General features: G+C 35.9%; 1 protein-coding gene across 10 annotated transcripts in view; it reads right to left on the bottom strand.

The window, feature by feature from the left end:
- The window catches only part of DIAPH2 (diaphanous related formin 2), a 940,735-nt gene that overhangs the window by 446,938 nt on the left and 469,172 nt on the right, over window positions 1-24,625 (bottom strand). For all 10 annotated transcript variants that reach the window (XM_064277942.1, XM_064277941.1, XM_064277943.1 and 7 more), the window contains one exon: window positions 6,368-6,497. In XM_064277942.1, the coding sequence (XP_064134012.1) occupies window positions 6,368-6,497 (130 nt within the window). The remainder of the gene's footprint in view (window positions 1-6,367; window positions 6,498-24,625) is intronic.

The following is a 24,625-nucleotide window of genomic DNA, read 5'->3' as shown; positions in this document are numbered from 1 at the left end:
GGTTATCTTGTTTTTCCTTTTGTATTTACAACACATTTCTATTTACAACTAATTTTCAAGTTGTCTGGTGGTACAGTGGTTAAGACCTCAGCTACTAACCAAAAGGTCGCCCAACCACTCCTTGGAAACCCTATGGGGCAGTTCTACTCTGTCCTACAGGGTCACTATGAGTGGGAATTTACTTGACCAGCAACGGGTTTTTGATCTTTGGTATTCTCTATTTGTTAATTTCCTATAATGTCTTATTCTGAAATATACCGCTGTACTAAAATGACATGCAATCACAGGCAGCCCCCAGGTTACAAATGTCCGACCTATGTACAACCCACAGTTATGAATCAACCCCTGTAAAGCCTATTACATTAAAAATTTGAGGTACATACAATGGTTCATAATAACAAATGGGCACTACTTTGCTACATGCATCAAAACATTATTATTATTAGTAGTAGTAGTATTGCTATATTATGTTAAGATGTTTTAGTGTATCTGGAATTGTTTCTTTAATGTTTTTTATGTATAGAAAGGCATACTACGCACTAAGACAAACGTGATTAAATGACGTTAGATACACACCTTACCCAACTGTTCCGATTTACATACAAATTAGACTTAAAGACAGACTTAGGAACAGAACTCATTGGTAATCCAGGAACTGCCTGTACCATTTATTGAGCATTTAGTTCTGTCTGAGATGCTGTGCTAGCATTGAGGCCATACAATAAATAGGACATACTTCTTGCCACAAAGGAACTCAGTCTAGATGTATGGATAGAAGCAAACAAATACGAAAAAATGCAACCTGGTATGTGCTATATTCCTAATAAGGCTTAAGTGCTACTGTGGCACAGAGAAAGGAGAGGTTAATTCTGCCAAAACAGAGCTAGAGAGATTGTGGACAACTACGGAGAGGAAGTAGCATTTACACTTCCAGTAAATCTTTTACTTGCTCAGCGTTTACTTTCTGTATGCTTTTCAATATGTGAGCATGAATCTCTGTTGTACAGTTTAGACCACAAAGGAAGTAAAAATGTAGCTGAAATATATGTAATAAAATAACTCTGGGCAGCATCTGCAAACCTACACTACCTCTACCACCCAGTTGTGTGATCTTAGGCAATTCCTTCATCATTTTGGGCCTCAGTATCTGTAAAATGATGAGTTCCGACTTAAAGCCATCTTGGGTCCTTTTGACAGGGCCTGGACAATCTCCAAAGCTTCTAGTTCTGAAGTTTCTGAAAATCCTGTTTTGTTTCCCCTCCCCACTTTTTCACTCTGATATTTTTTCTTTATTTAATAGATTTTTTTTTCCTACATTCTTTTCTCTAATCTGAACTTTCACCTTAATTAATCCTGTTAAAAAGTTAAGGTGGCTAAATAAATAGCCAATCAGTTACTAATATGACACGGGAGAATGGCAGATATCAAAGGTATAATTTAATCATTAAAATTTATAATAATTTAATTCATAAGAAATTAACACTGTTTACAGGAAATTTAACCAGCTTTTATCTTGTACGATGGCATTAATTTACCTGAAGTGAAAACCATTTCAGATTTATGAAAAATCTTACGATTAATAGTACCTTCAAATACATTAACATGATTTTTCCCCTATTCGATGAAATGGTTTTAATTAAAGTTTACTAATCCTTTTCATTTAACCCCTGCAGCCGACCTATAAAACACTAGAGGTTTTAAATCAAACTGTAAAAATCCTCAAAGCTGAATGTTAAAGTGCTACCTATGGGAAGGGGGTGGAATAAAGGATCTATCAAACATGTCTAGTAAAGCAGCAATGCTTTATACAATGTATGTGTGCTTGATTTTAAAATTAATCATGGCGGGGAGTAGTTGGGGGTTATCAAGTGTGTTTTCAATGTTTTAAGGGCATTCAGAGTCTCTATAGAAACCATTATTCTCTCTTGAGACTCACTGGCATGTCAGACATGAATGAGAAGACCTGCAGATTTATAATTTCACACAGAATAAAACTACCAAAGTATATTATTTTATTAATTTTATTGGCAATAAAATTACATAGTACCATTTAATTCTGAACTTCATAAGGACTATGAGCATATATCTGTTCAGAAGAAAGTTATGCAATCTCCTCCCTCACCCTGTCTGCTTGCTTCCACTTCTCCCTGCAATAACTACCTACGAAACTAAAATACTAAACCAATCACATCCTCCAAAAATAGAAACATACTCTATAATTCTTTAGGCAATGCTTCATCTTTTCCCACCAAAGCACCCCTAATGGAAGAGAAGATTGAATGCACACCCCTAGGGATTTGCTGCAAGTATGAAATTTCTTTGAAGACATCTGTTTTATTTTAAAAATTCATGTAAATTTTACATTCTACTCCACAATATATTTTAATGTAAAAATGATGTGTTTTCCCCCAATATCATTGAGATACAAAGCTCTAGGAGTACATGCCAAATTTATACCATACCTTCACATCTGCCAAGACACATAATTTTAGGAGTTTAGCTTTACAAGAAATAAAAGTAATTATGAAATAAATTTTTCTCAGTATCCCATGTATTTCCTTCCTTCAGTTTTCCTTTCATGTTAAGGTTTTTTTTTTTTCTTTTTTGCCTTTATGTTTGTCAGTAATTTTGATGCCTGTAACTTTAGTAATGAGCTCAAATAAATTTATGTGCTATACCAGGCAGAAAAGACCCTTACTCTATAGAAATGGGTACTTAGAGTCTAATACAAAAACATGGAAAAAGGTATTGGTAGTCATGTAATTGTTCTTTAAATTTAAGTTCTATAACCTATTTATAAACCAAATTGTTTCATCTTACCTATAGCCCTACAGTTTAAAAAAGGAAGGTACTTTTTATTTTTGAACAAAAGGCAATCATTTCACAAGAGGCTGTACATCATCCAATAAAATGAATTATATAGTGTTGACCTATTTTTTATTTTCACTGGTAGACTGTGAATATATATGCTAAACACAGTAATGGTGGGGACAGAATGGAATTCAAACAGGACTGAAACGTGTATATTAAGGAAACAAGACAAGTTAGATTCAAATACCAAGAGGAGGTTTTTAACTATAAATAAGAGGTAATTGGCTTGACCTTTTGCAATGTTTTATTTCTCCCTTCAAACTAAATTCAAAAGCATTTCTCCTAAGGCTTTAGTAACAAAACATTTAAAAAATGGATTTTGAGCAGTGATTTGACGTATGATAGGCAGTTATCTTAGAGGACAGGACAGGTGAGACTTCAGACATGAGATGCAGTGTTAAATCGTACACAGACAGCAGTGTTATAAAGGAATAAAAAGGGCTCAAGAGAAAATATGTCTGGGCACAGTGCAATGACAACTAGGAGGAAATTAAAGAGGGATTGCAAGCGGGTGGAATGTGCTTAAGAACATATTTGAGCTGAGAACTCTAAGTCTGAATTTTATAGGGAAAGAAAAGACCTACCATATTTTTATGCAAATAACAAGTACCTTCCATGTTTCATAAGCAACTCTCTGCCAAGTTTTTTTACAAGTTGCTGAAAAATACCTTGGGGAGGGGAGGGTGCAGTAGTCAAAATAACTCGAGAATAGGGATTGCTGTGGCCCAGTGATATAGGAAGGGAAATTTTGGCAACAGTCTTTTAAACTCACTGGCAGAAAGACTACTCGAAAGCAGAGATGCGCAAAATATAACAAAGAGATTTTGCTTTTGAAATGGATAGAGAGAAAGAAGTTGGAGATATTGTAAAAGAAAAATATAAATGGATTGACCAAAAGCCCAGATATACAAAACAAACAAATGTAATTGAAGATAATACATACATAGATGAGAATGGAGGAACTATATGGTGTCCCTGTGACAATTCCCTTCTAATAAGATAAGCAAAACTAAAATATTAGTAAAAAAAAAAAAATTGTGTAGTATATAAATTATTACTATTAATAATTATGGTAAAGATAGTTGTATAGTAGCTGCAATCTCATGTGTGTCAGAGTAGACCTGTGCTCCACAGGGTTTTCAATGGCTGATTTTTTGGAAGTAGACTGCCAGGCCTTTTTTCCGAGGTGCCTCTGGGTGGACTTTAACAGCCAACCATTCAGTTAGCAGCTGAGTATGTTAACTGATTGCACCACCCATGGTGAGTTGACTCGACAACAAGGAATGGTGTTAGTCGTGACAGTAGCAGCTGCTTACTTACTATGTGCCAAGCATTTTACTCGATGCTTTACATATACTAACTCATTTAATTTTATGGTTACTTTCCTTCCTATTTTAAAACATACAGATGAGAAAACAAAAACTTGGACATTTAAGTTACTGAGTCAATATTACGCAACTTGTAAGTAGTAAAGCTGAAATCAGAACTTCAAAACATCTAACCCAAAAGGCTGTGTTGCAGAGTCGACCTTCACCAGTAGCTGTGGTGACTAAAAGCGTATGATGTGTTTTAATGTCTATTACCTCTATGAGTATATACAAGTATTTTGACTTAGAAAATCAAAGCCGATATAAGTTTCATTCCAGACTTCATTTCAGTCATTCCAGGCTATTTTGACTAAATATATATATATATATATTTATATATATATATATTTAACAGATATGGTCAGGTAAACTATCCTCCATATAAGACTTAAAAACTGTTACCATAAAATTGACAGTTTATTTGAACATATTCTTGATACACTTCATTCCAAAATCTTTTCAAGTTGGATGAACATAATGAACAATCGTAAAATTTAGAAAAAAATTCTGATAGAGGTCAATTAAAAAAAGGTAATAACAGTATTGAAATGATCTAATTTCAGAATTGGTTCTATGACATTTCACATGTTTCAAATTACAGCACTAAGTTTCTAAATGTTGATTATCAGTTACATGTCAATAATTATGCCTCATGTCACAAAGGTGTATTTTAAAATACAAGGGACAAGGTATAGATCTTCAGGAAAGCAACTGCCAGAATGCTATTACAGTAATAGTGAGCATAACCTCCGTTCATATTCTAAAAGTTTTCTTAAAAAAGAAAATAAATTGTATTGTAGAGTCATACTTTGTCTCCTAGTCTTTTTCTGTTCCTTGAAATATAAAACAAGACAAACTGAATGAAACTGAAATATTTTTAAGGGTTAGGTTGAAAATATGAGAACAGCAGAGATAACCATTGCACGATGTAACAAAATCAATATTCTGGGTTTTATAGACACACTTTTTTTTTCCTTCAAAGGACACTAACAGGTTTAGATAGTTTGTAATAAACTTGGGAAACATATATGCTTTTGAGTCCTTACTAAAAGTCCTCAGAGTTATAGGGAAATGGTATTATTACAATGCAATTTCATATATAAGATTTATGGCAAGCTTTTATTATGTAAAAGGAAAAAGGTAGTTCTCCACATATATAATCTCAGCTTCAGAAAATATTTCCTTGATTCTCCTATCCTTTCATTTTCCAGCCTCCTATACCCAAACTCATTGCAATCTTATAGGAGTAGGCAATACTTGCTAATTTCCTGACGAAGCTCATTTCTCCAATTTAAAGCCTTGGAGACCTGTTTATACTCCCTCTCCTCTCCCTCATGGTGCCAAGTCCCACCCATTCTCTTCCTTCAGTGATGTCTGTCTGACTACTCCATCAAGACAAGACTCCTCAGCATGACACTGAAGTCTCTCTGAGAGTCCACCTTATTGCGCCAGCCTTACAGTCAATTAGTCCCATCACCTGTCCTAAAGTGCTCTTCCTCTAGGCTTTGCTCATGCTGTTCTTCCTCTGGAAAGCCTGCCTCTTTTTCCCTGTCTGTAAAAATCAGATCCTCAAGTTTCACCCTTTTGGCCTTTTCCAGAAAGCCTTTTCTTACCTATACAGCAAAAACTAATTTCTCCTTCATCTGAACTACAGTACATTATCATTTCTTGTAGCATGTTTCGCATTCATCCTTGTTTTATCAAGTATGTGTATATATGTCTTTCCTCACCTTTTAGATTTTAAACACATTCAGGCAAGAACTGTCTCACAATCATTTTGATATCACCAAAAGTCCCTTAGTATGGTTCCTATGCAAGCAATAAATACTAAAGCATTCACCAAATGAATGAATCAATGCATTACCTGATCAGAGAGATGAAACCTTCAATAAGCTAGCAGTGTTAAAAAATAACAATGACACATATAAAGTGAGTCAAGTAGGTAATTAAAATGCACTATACTGTCAAATATAAGTTAATAGAAACTATTCTACTGCTTTTCTTGTAGCAGTTATAACCACAGAAATACTTTTACAACAATTAATAACGCTTATAGGTTCCTTAATTCAACCATTTAAAATAAAATACTAAGGCAAGAAAGAGTCTCAAAACAATTACAAATCAATTACCTTTGCTTGCACTTTCTACATGCTCCAGTTCTTCGGGAAATTTCAGCATATCTCGGTATTTTTCCTCACAAATTTCAGCAATAAAATGCAAAAGGGTTGTTTTTTGATCTGCTGATTTAGTATCTCTAATCTGGAAGGAAACAAAAAGCCCAGTGTTTCTTAGTAACTAAAACTCAGGTTTTTTTTTTCCTTTAAGCAGGTGAAACTAATAAATGAATGAACAAATTCAATACATTATAATTGATTGAAAATTTTCTTTTAAAACTTTGGAGTAGGTTTCTGATGCGATCTAATAGCAATGATTGGATTTTAAAATGAGAGAATAATCACCAATAAACAAGACAAATTAAATTTTATATTAAAAAAATCTGAAACAGTATGACAAAATTAACTTTTCTTTTTACAAGAACATTCATTTAAGTATTAATAGAACAGTCCAAGTTAATGTGCCCTTATGTTATATAACCAGTACTCTGTGCTCTTTGCTTTATTACAAAAAATGTGTTCTTGAACTCTGCATTCATTTGTGAAGCTATATTTACACCTTCCAACACTAATGCAAATTAATATAAAACAATAAGCACATTTTACCCTAATTTCTATTCTCATGGCCATCAGAAAAGAATAAGATTTTTTAAATTATTATTTATAAGAAGAATCTGACCACACACTCATGATGGTAATAAAAACTTTGGTTGTCTTCTTACATATTGCATCTTTTTTTCAGATACTCTAGAAAAGAGATGCCACAGTTAGAATGATAAAAACCTTTAGAGGACAAAAAAAGAAAAGAAAAAAAAAAACACCGGCACTAAGACTCTAGTGTTTTCCTTCCTGTAACTCACATACTAGACAGGCTAAAAATGAAATCAAAGATTTACTTAGAAACAAAGCATAAGCATGGCATAAAGTATCAGGTTTTCTCAATCTATTAAATGTTTTAATTCTGTAATCCTTAGATGATGGGTTTGTCCACTGATGTTCAAACTGATTTGGAGCTTTTAGCTTTAAGGATTAGTCTGTTTAGAACAAAAGAGTATTTTTCACAAACAGGCTTACGAAAGGGCTGCAGAGAATATTTAGATAATTGCACAGTAATTTAATCCTCATTGTCTTAGTGAATAAGAAAAAACAAAACAGCATTTAATAAATCAGGCCCATACTGAATGTTCTGTATTAGAACTTTTTAACAGGTATTTCAGTTCCAATGATATGAACTTAAAAGAATAGTTTTAAAGGTTGAAAAGTAATAGCCACTGAAGGCGTGATGCTGACAGTTCAAAAACCCAAAGCAAACCATTGCTGTGGAGTCAATTCTGACCCATAGTGACCCTACAGGACAGAGCACAAATGCATCACAGTGTTTCCAAGGCTGTCATATTTATGGAACAGACTACCACATCTTTCTCCCAGCTGGTGGGTTCAAACCGCCAACCTTTTGGTTAACAGTGGAGCTCTTAACCACTGTCCCACCAGGGCTCCTTTGACAGTTCAAGTGGTTACAATTCTTTCTTTCTTTCTTTTTTTATTGTGCTTTAAACGAAAGTTTACAATTCAAGTCAGTTTCTCAGACAAAAACTTATACACACATTGTTATGTGACCCTAGTTGCTCTCCCTACAATATGACAGCACACTCTTTCTCTCCACCCTGTATTTCCCTGAGTCCATTCAACCAGCTCCTGTCCCCCTGTGCTTTCTCATCTAGCCTCCAGACAGGAGCTGCCCATGTAGTCTCCTGTGTCTACTTGAGCTAAGCAGCACATTCCTCGCCAGTATCATTTTGTGTCTTATAGTCCAGTCTAAATTTTGTCTGAAGAGTTGGCTTTGGGAGTAGTTGTAGTTTTGGGCTAACAGAGAGTCCCAGGGCCATGACCTCCGGCATCCTTCTAGTCTCAGTCAGACCATTAAGTCTGGTCTTCGTACTAAAAAAAAAAAAATTTTTTTCTTTTTCGTACTAGAATTTGAGGTCCGTGTCCCACTTTTCTACCGCTCCTTCAGGGATCCTCTGTTGTATTCCCTGTCAGTGCAGTTATTGGTGGTACCTTGGCACCATCTAGTTCTTCCAGTCTCAGGCTGACAGAGTCTCTGGTTTATGTGGCTGTAATTGTTTCTTTAAGAATTTCTCAGATTGTCCTATCCTTCATAATAAAATATTTAAAATTTTACATTATCATGCTGATCCTGCAAACACTTTGAAGTACAAGGATGAAATGACACCATTCAAGGACAAACTATAAGAACAAAAAGCAGTAAAAAATCTCAAGGGCAATTAGTCTTAAGTAAGGTGTGTAGCTGTGGAGAAGTCAATGGGGGGTTGACATTCCTAAAGTGAAGTCTTTACTTGGGTTTACTGGGCTATATGTTGAGAAAGTACATTATCTCCAGATTACGCTGGACATTCCAAATGGTAAGGCAATTAACATTTTCATTTTCCTTACAAACGTACTAAAATCCTAAATCCTAAAAATATTCGGTACTTAGGGAAAATCAAAGGTACATCTTCTTAAAAGAAAGGAAAATGATCTGTATTTTATGAAATCTGTAGAGACAAATACAAAACAAAGAACACAATACAACAGCAAAAATTTACATACTTTTTCAGAATACCGAATTGTACAAGAATATTAGGATTTTTTAAAATAAAAATTGTACACACATAGCCAACGCTGGAAAGGAAAATAACATTGTGCTCATATGTCATTTTATGCTTTTTTTTCTTAACTAAGGTATTAATATTGTTTTACATTAAAAAAAAAGCTATTCAGCTTTAGCATGCATAATTATGAGTGTTTAATTTACAAAAATAGTTGTTTCTATTTATTTATATCCATCTAGAATCATGTCCATTGACAATGTAATTTCTCCACAGAAATTTAGTATCATTAACGGTTATATTGAAAAAGGATAAAGAAAATGTAACATTTCAGATAAATAAGTGTCTGTTGAAATCAAAAGGGCTGTACATAGAATATGCATGTGCTTCTTAGAATCTGAATATTCCCTTTTAAGCTTGGGCAAACATGGCTAAGCGCTTGTCTTCTAAAGCTGAGAAATATCTTAGTTGGTCTGGGACAAACTGCTAAATCTGTATTGCAATACTTACTTTTCAAAAACATCACAAACAGAGTTATTTTAATATGTCAAACTGTTAGAAAATCATGAGAAAATACATAGTTGTTTTTATGTTTCTGTATGTATATGGCCCTTACAGCATCCCTGGGTGGCAGAATGGTTAAGTACTCAGCTGTTAACTAAAACTTTGCAGGTTTCAGTCTACCCAGAGGTGCCTGAAAGAAAGGCCTGGCAATCTACTTCTGAGAAATCATCCATTGTAAACCCTATGCAGCACAGTTCTACTCTGACACACGAGGGGTTGCCATGTGTCAGAATCGACCCAATGGCAAATTGCTTGGTATGGTTTTTTGGTATCACTCTTAGACCAATTATTTTTAAATAAATTTATGATATTACATTATAAGAGGAATTAATTTTCATTTATTAAAATTTATTTACTTTGTCATTACATGTCTTCAGTTTCTTTTACCACATCTACACAATGCAAAGGCATTCGACTCTGCGGTTTATAACAAACTATGAATAACACTGCGAAGAATGGGAATTCCAGAACACTTAATTGTAATGCTCATGAGGAACCTTTACGTGGATCAAGAGGCAGTTGTTCGGACAGAACAAGGGGATACTGATTGGTTTAAAGTCAGGAAAGGTGTGCACCAGGGTTATATTCTTTTACCATACCTATTTCATTTGTACGCTGAGCAAATAATACGAGAAGCTGGACTATATGAAGAAGTACGGGGCATCAGGATTGGAGGAAGAGTCACTAACAACCTGCGTTATGCAGATGACACAACTTTGCTTGTTGAAAGTGAAGAGGACTTGAAGCGCTTACTAATGAAGATCAGAGACCACAGCCTTCAGTATGGATTGCACCTCAACATAAAAAAAACAAAAATCCTCACAACTGGACCAATGAGCAACATCATGATAAACAGGGAAAAGACTGAAGTTGTCAAGGATTTCATTTTACTTGGATCCACAATCAACAGCCATGGAAGCAGCAGTCAAGAAATCAAAAGACGCACTGCACTGGCTGAATCTGCTGCAAAGGACCTCTTCAAAGTGTTGAAAAGCAAAGATGTCACCCTGGAGACTAAGGTGCGCCTGACCCAAGCCATGGTATTTTCAACTGCATCATATGCATGTGAAAGCTGGACAATGAATAAAGAAGACCAAAGAAGAGTTGATGCCTTTGAATTGTGGTGTTCGTGAAGAATATTGAATATACCACGGACTGCCAAAAGAACGAACAAATCTGTCTTGGAAGAAGTACAACCAGAATGCTCCTTAGAGGCAAGGATGGCGAGACTGCATCTTACATATTTTGGACATGTTGTCAGGAGCGATGAGGACCCGGAGAAGGACATCATGCTTGGCAGAGTACAGGGTCAGCAGAAAAGAGGAAGACCCTTAACAAGGTGGATTGACACAGTGGCAGCAACAATGCAGTGAAGCATAACAACGATTGTGAGGATGGCGCAGGACCGGGCAGTGTTTCGTTCTGTTGTGCATAAGGTTGCTATGAGTCGGAACTGACTCGACGGCACCTAACAACAACAACAATACACAATTCATACAACAGCAATTTTCTCTTTTTCAGGCCTTATTTTGCTCTTCCAAGTAGACTACTTGAATATCTACATTCCTTGGAGAAGAACAAAAGTAATCTAATTTGAGTATATACAAAATCACTTCCAAAGTATTTGGGTTCATTTATGAAGAAATAAACTTGATTTATATTTGATACCTGGTTAACTTGAAATCATGCTGATTTTACACTAACATCAATATTTAAATATTTGCCAAGATTGCCTGTATCTCAGTAGTGGCTATGTTACAAGCATGGGATCAAGCAAGAAGCCAAGTACCTTTTGGAATCCCTGCCTGTACTGTGTTCTCTCCATTAACCACCAGCAACAGTTAGGCCAGGGCATGACAGAGAAATATGACTTCTTTTTACAAGATGTAAAAGGATGAACAAAATGGTTACCCTACAATCTTTTGCCTTGTATACATATTCAAAGTAGACACAGACATCAGTTCCAGAAATTGAAAGAAGAAAAAAAACTCGTATGCTATTTTAATAAGTTATCAATGAATGATAACAATAAAAATGATAGAGTAATTTACTTTATTAACTGATAAAATGCCATCAGTTAATAAAGCACACAGAAAATTAAATCGTAACCATCTTCTGACCAATTAATGTTACATAAAAAGATTAATAACTGAATTTATTATTGTATCTACCTAATCTTTAATAGGAAACCCTGGTGGCATAGTGGTTAAGTGCTTTGGCTGCTAACCAAAAGGCTGGCAGCTCGAATCCACCAGGCGCTCCTTGGAAACTCTATGGGGCAGTTCTACTCTGTCCTACAGGGTCGCTATGAGTTAGAATCAACTCAACGGCAATGGGTTTGGTTCTTTTGTTTTTGGATTCTTTAATAACTTTCTGAAATGGTACATGAATATAAAATACCTTTAATAGAAAAACATTTACTTCTATAGCTAACTCTGATGACTTCACTTTTATTCTAATAATTATATATGCTATATTATGAAGGAACCCTAATGGTGCAATGGTTGAGAGCTCGGCTGATAGCCAAAAGGTGGGCAGTTTAAATCCACCAGCTGCTCCTTGGCAACCCTATGGGGCAGTTCTACCCTTATATTTGACATTTTAAATACATTTCTAAAACTTCAGTCAGGTAAATAGCAAAATAGCTGAATAACTAATTGACACATAAAACAAAGAAGCTCATGGATTCCAACTTATAGCAACCTGGTAGGGCAGGGTAGAACTGTCCCATAGAGTTTCCCTCCAAGAGCACCTGGTGGATTCAAACTGTTGACCTTTTGGTTAGCAGCCGTAGCACTTAACCACTACACCACCAGGGTATCCAAATGACAGATAAGATGGTTTTAATTCCAAACATTTTCATTCAAGCCTGAAAATTTGCAGTCTTAGGTGTGTCTTTGAAATCAGGCTGTTTGAGTGCACAGAGCTCAACACACATAGCCAGAGCAAAAGAGACAACATTTAAATTACCAGCGTCAGTCACACTCAATCTTTCTGCGAAGAACCCCTTCTGTAGGTAATTTTCCCTTCTGCTGAGATTTAAGCACATTTCTTCTTGCTCTGTCCTCCGTGGCAACTAAAAATAACTGGTCACTATGCTCTGTGTAACAACCTCTCACAGAGTGAAAATTCCTTTCTCTTCTGTCCTGTTCTCTAACCTAAACAATTTCAGTAACTTTAACTTCTCCACACAGTTTATTTTCCAAACATTTCATTTTCTTCATCATCCTTAGAATTTATTCAAAGTTTCCATTGCAGTGGCTTCCCCATCTACTGAAAAAAGCAAACAAAACTTCCAGGTTTCATATAGGAGGCCCTCTGTGAGCTGGTCCTTGCTGACCTTTCTAACCTGCCTCCCGCTGATCTCTGACGCATACCCTTTTTGTCAGTCTCATTACAATTGCTTGTGTATATTATGCAATGTCATACAACTGTGCTTTTACTCATGTTTCTCTGTCTAAGACTCCCTCACCTTCTCCCTTCATTTTTTTCTATCTGCCAAGTGAAAACCTACTTATATTTCAAGAATATTCAACTACCACCTCATTTCTAAGAGTTCTTTATCATTAGGAGCAATCAATGGCTCCTCTTTCAATGTCTCTTCACCATAAATATTTCAATGCGATAGTTTCTTCCACTCACTATGAAGTCTTTCAATAGTATAGACCCTGTTTTAGATTATATAGACATAAATGTGTATATACATACATGTATGTATACATGTGCACGTGCACACACACACACACACATACATATACATACACACATATGGAGGCCTGGTGGGTTGAAGAGCAGTGGTTAAAGAGCTCAGCTGCTAACCAAAAGATCAGCAGTTTGAAACCATCAGCAGCTCCACAGGAGAAAGATGTGGCAGCCTGCCTCTGTTGAAAGTTACAGCCTTGGAAACCCTATGGGGTAGTTCTACTTTGTCCTATAGGGCCACTATGAGTCAAAATTGACTCAAGGGCAATGTGTTTGGGTTTTTTGGTGGAACATATGTATATTATATATATATACATATAAAATCCACACACACACAAAAAAACAAACTCATTGGTCGAGTCGACTCTGACTTATAGCAACCCTAGAGGACAGAATAGAACTGTCCCTTAGGGTCCCAAGGAGTGACTGGTGGATTCAAACTGCTGACCTTTTGGTTAGCAGCCAAACACTTAACCACTGAGCCAACAGGGCTCCATATGCATTACCTAGAAAAATTCTGGAATATACCAGGTTGTCAATAAATGTTTCTGAATGAAGAGTGTTCTCCATATAAACTCCCACTTATGTGGGTTATAGAGAAATGCTTCTAAATTAAAATCTACTCTTGAAATATGCAAGTGTATGTAGATATGTATATATCATTGTGTAGATAGATATATAACGATATATAGATATATGGACGTTGAGGACTAAGGTGCACCTAACCCAAGCTGGACTATGAATAAGGAAAACCAAATGAGAGTTCATGCCTTTGAACTGTGGTGTTGGCAAAGAATATTGAATGCACCATGGACCGCCAGAAGAACGAACAAATCTTTCATAGAAGAAGTAAAACCAGAATGTTCCTTAGAAGGAAGAATGGCGAGACTACTCACACACTGTGAACATGTTATCAGGAAGGATCATTCCCAAGAGAACGACATCTTGTTTGGTAAATTAGAGGGTCAGCAAGCAAAAAAGAGGAAGATCCTCAACAAGATGGATTGACACAGCAGCTGCAACAATGGGCTTAGCATAAGAACAACTGTGAGGACGCAGCACGACGGGGCAGTGTTTCTTTCTGTTGTGCATGAGCTCGCTATGAGTCAGAACCAACTCGATGGCACCTAACAACAATAGATATTTGGAACTATAGATATATAACAAAAAGGAATTCTGGTGGCACAGTGGTTTAGCTCTTGGCTGTTAACCGAAAGGTTGGAAGTTTGAATCCACCACCATCAACTCTGCACGAGAAAGACATGGTAGTCTGCTTCCATAAAGATTACAACTTTGGAAACCTTATGGGGCCATTCTACTCTGTTCTATAGGGTTGCTATAAGCTGGAATAGATTCGATGTCAATGGGTTTTAGTTTTCAGATATATAACCAGAAACTAAACTAGTTGCTGTTGAGTTGATTCTGACTTATGGCAATCCCATGTTTCAGAGTAGAACTGTGTGCCATAGAGTTTTCAGTGGCTAATTTTTTGGAAGTAGATCGCCAGGTTTTTCTTCCAAGACACCTCTGAATGGATTTGAACCTCTGACCTCTAGGATAGCAGCTGAGCACATTAACTATTTGCACCACCCAGGTACTCCACATAGGTACACACATACATATGACAAGTGGTGGTGGTTCCCAAACTTAGCTACATAGAAGAATCACCTGATAACCTTTTAAAATTCTGATTTGCAATGCCCAGGTCACAACCCCTACCAATTTAATCACAATCTCTAGCAATTGAAGGCAGACATTGGTATTTTTGCAAGAACCCCAGGTAATTCCAATGTGTAGCAAAGTTTAGGAACCACTGATTTAAAGAGTTAAATGTAACTCCAGTACAACTCATAGTCTGCTCCAGATCATAGTCTCTTTCAAACCCCTGAAATAACAAACAAGAATGTAACTGTGTTATATCATTTTGTATTTCCGTTTGCCAAGAACTACCTCAAGCCAAATGTTAGAAGCAAATTGAATGTTACTAAATACATATAAGATGTTCTCACTCCTTTGGTAAAAGTGGCAGTTGATTCAGGGACATTATTGAAATTAGTGAAAGGAAAAAAAAAAAAGACAAGCTAAATTGTTAAAGAGCTCATTTCTCATTTCTTTTTTAACTTAATGCTGATATATCCAATTTTTCTAATGCTCACTTAATTTCTTTTCATTGCTCTTCGGAGGTTTGGTTATTAAAAGATTTTTATACCTCCAAAAGGCAGGTTTATCACTCAGGCATCAGCTTGCATAGTTTCTCTCAGGAAAAGAAAATAATGCAAATAATAGGAGAAAGAGACAAATAAGTAGACTCAAAACATTTTGATCAGGAAAAAGGCCATGTTTCTAGAACAAAGCTTTGGCAAGTAATGACAGGCAGAAACAACATTAGTAGGCACTGTACTTTTTTCCCTTGGACGGGGGTGCTTTTCGGGGCAAGAAACGGACTAAAGGTACATTTTATTCCTCAAATTCTAGGAGCTGTTTGCCTAACTTGTATACAGTTCAAGCAATAATCCTGGGCTGCCTTGTGCTCTGTCACTGGAAATTCCTCTCAACATTAAGCAACATTTGTTGATCTCTTGGAACAGGCAAGCTGCTGGCAGCTTAATGAGGTGAACTGGGCTAGGTCAGAAACAGGAGAGGGAACTCCCACACCATCCCAGTACAGGAGGAGACCATTTGTGAGGGCACAACGCAAGCAGTCCCTAGACTTGAGTGCAACCCACAGTTATAAACCAACCCCCGTAAAACCTATTATATTAAAAATACGAGGTGCAGAAAATGGTTGGTAAAAACAAACAGGTGCTACATTGCAATGCACATCAAAATATTCTTACTATTGTTATTACTGTAGTAATATGTTAAAGATGTTTTAGTATGTCTGGAAGTGTTTAAGTTTTTATGCAAAGACAGTACACTACATATTATATTCTAAGACAAATATGTGACTAACATTAGACATGAACCATACAGAACTGTTCAACTTAAAGACAGACTTAGGAACGGAACTCATTCTGAATCTAGGGACTTCTTGTATAATGTCTAAAAAAAAACCAGCAGAGGCACTGTTAGGTTTAGGACTGTTACTGAATACATAAGGGAACAGGAAAAAAACAAAGACTCCAGAAGTTTTAAGTTCTGATGATTAAAAGAAGGGTTGTATCATGTTGTCATCTCTTTCCTAAAGACAGCTCATTCTAGCTATTGCTTCCATTTTTCTGGAACAAGGGAAGCAATATCTCTAAAATGAGAGATGACTTCATGTTTCAAACATTAAGTGTTAGCTACGGTGGAAATACCCTACGAGAAGGTGGTCATGGTCATTCCACTCTCTGTGCTCCATTTGATCCTAAATGATATTACCTCTGATTCTTACATATAGATATGATTATATCAATTCTTTCCTTTAAGAACAAAATCAATGGTTCTCTATAACTCATACACTAAAGTTCAAATTCATAATAAGAACACAGTTATTGAGCACAGGTTGTATACAAAGCACACTAAGTACATACTGCTGGGCAAGTTATTTAAGTACACTCGGTTTTCGTTTTATTTATAAAATAAGCATTAGAAAAGTACTTATTACCTCATAGGCTTGTTTGGAATATTAAATATAATAATGGATTTTCATTACCATGATCATCACCCAGATTAGAAGTGAAGAAGGCCTACCTTAGCTTTCCATCTCACCCAGATTAAATCATATCCTAAAGGTCCCTCTATGGCCTGTCTCCCTGTTACCACTAGGATCTTATTTCTAGCAATTACCCACACTCTGCTTCAGCCATGTTGGCAACCATGCTGCTCCGTGGATTCACCGGGCATGCACCTGGCTCAGAACCTTTGCATGTGCTGTCTCTCAGCCTGGAACATTTCACTCCTACTTAAACCTGCATGGCTAGCTCTTTCACTTCTTTCAGACCTATACTCAAATGTCACCTTCTCATTATGCTCCTCCCTAGCCACTTTATGTAAAATACAATCAACTCACCCAGTACTTCTTACTTTTTCCCATAGCAATCGTCTCAAATATACTATATATATATATATATATATATATATATATATATATATATATATATATATATATATATATTCTATGTATTTATCATCTGTCTCTGTTAAAAGGACAGCTCTGTGAGTACAGGGATTTTTTTGTATGTGTTTGTCTCCTTTGTTCACTCTCATATCCACAGGAACTATAACAATGGTTGTCACATAAAAGGAAGTCAATAAATATTTGTTGAATGCAAAAATTAATGCATTGAACATTTCTATCCATTTGCATCTTCTGTTTCACTTCGCGTTAGAACGCCCTTCCTCCTATACCAGACTGTTGCTCTTAAGTGCGGTTCAGTAGATTCCGAATCATAGCGGCCCTACATACAACAGAACGAAACACTACCTGGCTCTGTGCCATCCTCACAATTATTGTTATCTTTTAGCCCATTGTTGCAGCCATTGTATCAATTCAACTTGTTAAGGGTTACCCTCTTTTTCACTCACCCTCTATCAAGCACGAAGCCCTTCTCCAGGGACTGATCCCTGCTGAAAACATATCCAAAGTATCTTAGTCTTATTCTTGCCATTCTTGCTTCTAAGGAACATTCTGGGTGTACTTCATCCAAAACAGATTTATTCGTTCCTTTGGCCATCCATGGTATATTCAATATTCTTCACCAACACCACAACTCAAAGGTGTCAATTCTTCTTTGGTCTTCCTTATTCATTGTCCAGTTTTCATATGAATACGAGGCGATTGAAAATATCATGGCTTGGGTCAGGAGCACCTTAGTCATCAAGGTGACATCTTTGCTTTTCAACAGTTTAAAGAGGTCTTTTGCAGTAGATTTGCCCAATACAATGCATGCTTTGATTTCTTGATTGCTGTTTCCGTGGGTATTGATTGTGAATCCAAGTGAAATGAAATCCTTGACAACTTCAATCTTTTCCCCATTTATTATAATGTTGCTTATTGGTCCAGTTCTGAGGAATTTTGTTTTCTTTATGTTGAGGTGGGATCCATGCCGAAGGCTGTGGTCTTTGATCTTCATTAGTAAGTGCTTCATAGTTGGTGATATTAAATATTAAATAATTATTTCTTCCTATAAGTTCAACATACTTAGGCATCAGGGAATAGGTGGTAAGAATGAAAACTCATGACTGGATCAACAATATTACTATCACCTAGGAACTTACTTGAAATGCAAATTTTCAGACCTCAGCCCAAATCTACTAAATCAGTAACTGAGGCTAGAGTCTGGAAATCTGTGTTTGAACAGATTGGGGGAAAAAAAATCAGTTATCTCCAGCTGATTCTGATGCATGCTAAAATCTGAGAATCCAAGGAATACTTTGAAGAATATTTCCAGGTGAGATGGAGCTTGGCAATTGTTCACAGTTTGCCTGTTGCCTGGGGCTTGTCACAATTACTTTTAACATATAACAAGAGAAAATGTCACCATGTTTTCAAAACTTAGTGTCAATTTAAAACTAGAGTGGAATTGTCTAGCTATTTGTAGCATCTGAAGGACAGAGCAGCTCTGAATGTTCTTGGTCAATTTGTTAAGAAATGAGACTGATTTATATAATTTAACATCTACTTATCCAAGATGAGATGAGCCAAACAGCATGTTCCATGCTGTGCCGATTCCAGATACATTGTTTATAAGTCTTCTAAATTGTCCCTCATCTTTCACCTAAAACTGTATTGAAAATACACTTAAATGATACTGTAGTGTGTCTTGTCTACTATATATTATCAGAGTGATGGATTAGATAAACTCGCACATCAGTCATGCCTTCCAACTCTAACTCAAGGTGAAAATTTACTTCTTGTCAGTAAACCTGATTAGTTTGATAGATACTTATTTAGAAATTATGTATTAGGATACCAAGTTTTAAGTTGCCGACATCAGGTTTCAGTGCTGTCAATAAAAGTCTTGCATTTCTAATGTATTTCACAGGTCTTAATTTCAAGACTAATTTGTATCAGGGCTTCAAACCTGTTCCTTCAGATTCGAACCCCTGCTGAGAATTTGCATTTCCAACAAGTTCCCAGGGAATGCTAAGGTGGCTGGTTAGGGACCAATCCTTAGAACCACTTGTTAAGATGTAGATTCTGATTCAGTTATCTCTGGGATGGAAATACAAATTCTTGGCATGGGATCGAACCAGAACAAACCGCTTTGATGTCCTGATTTGTATCAGCTCTAAGGAGACTAATGCCTTGTACCATATGCCAAAAAGAGTTTATTCATATAAGCTTGAAGAGGTCATATCACAGTCGGTACAGGAAAAGAAAAAGAGGGCAAAAGAGGGACACATCAACCCTTTCCGTGACACAGACATATTCTGATATTGTATTTCCTGTATCAGCATACTTAGCTGGGGTGGAAGGCCAAAAGTGAGAATATGGCTAGGTTCATGCATTACCATACATTTTACAGGAACAAAGCAAAGGACCTTATGCCCTTGCCTAAAGCAATCTCACACGTCACTTGAAGAGCAGCACAGAGAAGTATTACAATGAGTAAATGAACAAATATCCAGCCAGCTGCAGGAGAACAGTTCTCTCCTACAGATGAAACAAAAATATGCAAAGAAGCACCAGGTTTTCTTGCACTAACTGCTGTACAATGTATGTTTATCAGAGACAGAAAATGATTATCATTTGCCATGTAAAGAATATTCTAAAAACAGAAAACAAAGTGGTAAAGCAGCGGGAGTTATTTATTGCTTAAGAAAAACATTCAAGAAACATTTAAGCAGGTCAATCCTTATAGTGTATATGTGAGATAAAAGACCATGTTTATAGGCTACATCTGAAGAAGCTTTTTCAGATGCCCCCTTTGGTCTTTGCACAAATGCCCACATGAACCTCAGCAAACTTATCAACAAGTCCTATACTCAGAAAAAACAGAATTACCTAATTCCTCTGTGTCAAGGAAACAGTTCTAACACACAGCAACAATACACAATTCACATTTCTATTGGATTGTCCTTAAAAAGAAATGAGATATTGAAATGCAGTGAAGGAATGTGGTTGAGTCACTGGAATAAAATCATCTAAACTACTAATATGATCAGATAATTCTACTTTATTTCTTTTAGTAAAAATTTTCCCTAATCATGACTTCTTATTTCTCTATTATATTTATATATTCATGGAACAGTTAATATTTAAGCAATCATGAATGCTCCAGTGCATATATCAAAACAGCTACTATTGCTTGCCAGTCTTGATACAGCACATGAATTCTAATGTTAGTCTCCTTTCTTTAAACAAAATTAAGTTCTGTGCTTTCTGCCAAGGGTTGTTTACAAATTATTGCTTTCTTCAACACCACCACACACTGCAATAACATTGAGAAAGATAATGTATTTTTAAGGATTGCAATTACCATAAAGACATTAGCTCTATAGCTAGTACCAGACAGGTTTAATACACGATTTCCTGGCTTTATTTCTAAATCTGTCACCAAAAATGCTTTTCTTTTTTTACATGACCAGGGCTGACATTAATTCAGCCAAATGTAATTTGGAGTGGAAAGTTGTCTTAATCCTCTGTGTAAGCTTGATCGTCTCATTTTTACACTCTTGATTTTGATATTAAAATGGTATTTCCAACAAAAAGGGAACAGATGAGATCAACTGTATAAAAGTCAAGCAATTTGAGAGTTTTACAGTTAGTAGCTTAATTTATGTTAGCAATCTGTGGAAGGAGAGCTTAAGCATGAAACCATGACAACATTAAAAGGAGTAAGTATTCATCTCAATTGCCACCTTCAGGCCCCGCAAGGCATTAGTGATGTTGGTTTCCTGAGAGAAGACAAATTCTGCTTTTCTCCCCTCCCTGTCCTCCCTCTCAGCATTTTCCTATCCAGGCCCACTTATCCAAGGAGAATGCCCTGCATCTGCATAGACCTGAGGTAACCAGGATCAGTAGTCAATCAACAATCACTGGTAAGTATTTTAGGTAAGGACAGAATTAGCTGATGAAATATGTTTAAATTTTTAACAGAAAAGCTGATCTGATACTTTTAAGTGTTTTTAATTAATCAACATGTCTATAGTAAGCTTACCAAAGAGAAATTCTTCTGAGAACAGTACTAACAAAAATCAAATTATTTTAAATTGGCATGACTCTCTCTAAAGTGTTAAATGGTCTTTTCTCAGAAATGGCTTAAGCATTTAACTAACACTTTTACCTTTTATTCTCATGAGCAATTAAGAAAACTGCTTTATATATATGAGGTTTGAGAGGGAGCGGGCTAGGTTTTTTTCTTTTAAAATATACATACTTTTAAACATTATCACCACCACCGAAAGGGTGCATAGAACTAATCTTGCTACCTTGTACACTGTAAATAAATGGCTTTTGATGGTTTAAGATCAGTGGCCTTTACCTATTTAAAAATAACTTTGAAAGTCCAAGACAGGTAATGTTGCTAATGGACAGCAAGAATCAAACATTAAGGAACAGCTGTTTATGGGTGCGTTACTTAACTATGGTGATGTTTGTAGCTATATCCACTCCTTTTCACTGTTGTATAGTATTCCACCATATGAATATAACTAGGTTTACCTATTTTATCCATTCCTCTACTGAACATTTCAATCTTCCTGGTCTCCACCGAGGATGATGTGGGGATGGTTATCACAGATGTTATTGCAGATAATGTTGGGGTGAACACTCTGACCTGTGTTGCTAGAGTACTTATGTAAGAGATCATCTAGAGTACATACTAGAAGTGGAATTTCTGGGAACTATATCTTCAAAAAAAAAATTTTTTTTTTTTTATATCTTCAGCTTTTCTAAATAGTGCTGAATTGTTTTCCAAAATTGATAGGAGTTATACTACCACCAGCAATTTTCTTTGTTCCATATTCTTGCCCACACTTGATATCAGAGTTTTTGATTTTTGCCAATCTGGTGGGCATGAAATGATATTACAGTTTATTTAATTTAATTCAATTGATTAAGGCTGAACATATTTCCATATGTTTATTGGCCATCTGTATTTCCAATTCTGTGATAGGTTTCTTCATGTATTCTGCCCTTGGGGTTTTTTTGTGCCTTCAATTTTTCTTTTATGAAAAACAAAGGACATTCACATATACAAATACATTCACACAGTAAATCTTTGTTAAATGTATTGTTACAAGTATCTTCTCCCACATTTAAAATGTAATTTAAAAATTACATTTTTCATCCCTAGTAGTAGGAAAATATAATTATCTTTTAAAAGATAAAACATATTCACTAAAACCCCACTGAAATGGCTAAAGGTAAAAGTCTGACAATACCAAGTGTTAGCAAGAATGTTGAGCAACGAGAACTTGCACACATCACAGAAGTGAATGCAAAATAGTACAGCCACTTTGGAAAACAGTATCATATAAAATTATGATATATACTTTCCATTCTCAGCATCTACACGCCTAAGTATTTGTCTAAGTAACTGAAAACCTGTACATGAATGTTGACAGCAGCACTGTTTTTAATAGCCAAAAAGTAAAAATAACCCCATTTATGCATCAATTTGTGGCTGGATAAAAGGAATGTCTATCCCTATAGTGGAATACTACTCAACAATAAAAATGAATGAATCTGTGATACATGCTACAATACTACACTAAGTGAAAAAAGTCAAACACAAAAGAATATATTTCTATATGTTTTCATTCATAGGAAATTCTAGATAAAGGAAAAAGTATAGTGATACAAAGTAGATCAGTAGTTGTCTGAAGCTGGGAGAGGGAATCAACTGGAAAATGACAGGAGGAAATGATGTAGGTTGTTAAAATTGTTCTATATCAATTGTGATAGAAGCTACATACTGTATCTTTAAAAAAAAACTGTTATTGTCAAATCGATTCCAACTCACAGTGACCCTGCAGAACTGCCCCATAGGGTTGCCAAGGAGTGGCTGTTGGGATCAAATTGCCACCCCTTTGGTTAGCAGCCAAGCTCTTAACCACTGCACCACCTGAAATCCTAACAAAATCCATAAAATGTAAAAGAGTAAAGTTTATAATATGTAAATTATACCTCAATAAAGATACTTTAAAATATTATAGGGTAAGTTCAAGTCCCTTTTAATCATTGATGTGCTTTACTTCTAAAATGATAACTCAACAAACAGACAAAAATCCTAAGAACACGCTTTAAAAAGTCATTGAGTACCCTGGCCTTTCTCCTATACTTCAGAAAAGCTAAAATTTAGAAACATACAGGGATCTGAAAGACCATATTATGATTAATAAAAAATCCTTAGAATCATGTATCCATATCTCTCCCAAAAGCTTCAAATATACCTTACAGGACCTGCTCACTTCCTGCAGCACAAGTTTTCATGTAAAATATTCTCTTCTAATTACCTAGCTACTTGCTTGTATTTTAAGACTCAGCCCTTTTCTCTAAAACCAGTCAGACTAGTATAGCTTATATTTTCTCATATTAGATTGCTTGAGTCCTAGAGTGATTTCTCATATTGAGCATTGAATACTGACTTTCTTAAATTTTTATTTATCTTAAAAATCTCATGACATCCTGTAGTGAAAAGAAAATATTATTTGATTCTTTTTTGGCCCAACTAATGAATCAGGGAGGGTCATACAGTAGTTCCATTATATTATTTTTTCTGAACAAGTACCGATAAACTTTAGCAAAAATTTTAAAAAGTAGCCGTAACATTGTGAAAAGCAATTTTAAAGACATCTTTGTTGTCGGTGTGCCATCAAGTGTATTCCGACTCTTAGTGACCCCATGTTAAAGAGAACTGCCCCATAGGGTTTTCTTGGTTATAATCACTATGGAAGCAGGTTGCTAGGTCTTTCTCCCCCAGAGCTACGGCTGTGTGGTTTCAAACTACCAACATTTTGGTTAGCAGTGGAGTGCTTAACCATTTTGCCACCATAGCTCCATAAAGACGCCTTTACGGTACCATAAAAGGAAAAGAGTATTCCAAGTACAGATAGAGAAAGGAAAAGGAAAAGGAAAAAAAAAAAAAAGAATGGCAAGGCTTTGTGCTTGTTCCCATGACAGAAGCAAGGAAAAGCAAAGTCTAAGAGCTTGTCTGCGGAAGAAAGGCAAAGTCCATGTTGTAAATGGGGCTGGTATTGTTCTTTTCCTCTCCAGAGAAGTGGGGACTCTTTAGAGGATGGGATTTCATCTACCAAAGTACTCTGTCATTCTTTACTTAGTTACCCAGTGTTTATGGGCAACATAACTTATTGTGTGTGTATCCTATTATATAGAAGCTGTTCCCGTCCCTCCTCCCACTCTTCTTCTCCCTATCTCCCTCTACATCTTGCAAGTAGCATGTAAGCTCCTCAAGGACTAGAGATGTATGTTTTATCTCTCTTTATCCTTGCAAAGTATCTATCTAGC

The sequence above is a fragment of the Loxodonta africana genome, chromosome X (assembly GCF_030014295.1).
Source record: "Loxodonta africana isolate mLoxAfr1 chromosome X, mLoxAfr1.hap2, whole genome shotgun sequence".
In the NCBI taxonomy this organism is placed as follows: Eukaryota; Metazoa; Chordata; class Mammalia; order Proboscidea; family Elephantidae; genus Loxodonta; species Loxodonta africana.
This window is presented reverse-complemented; position numbering and strand designations above follow the sequence as displayed.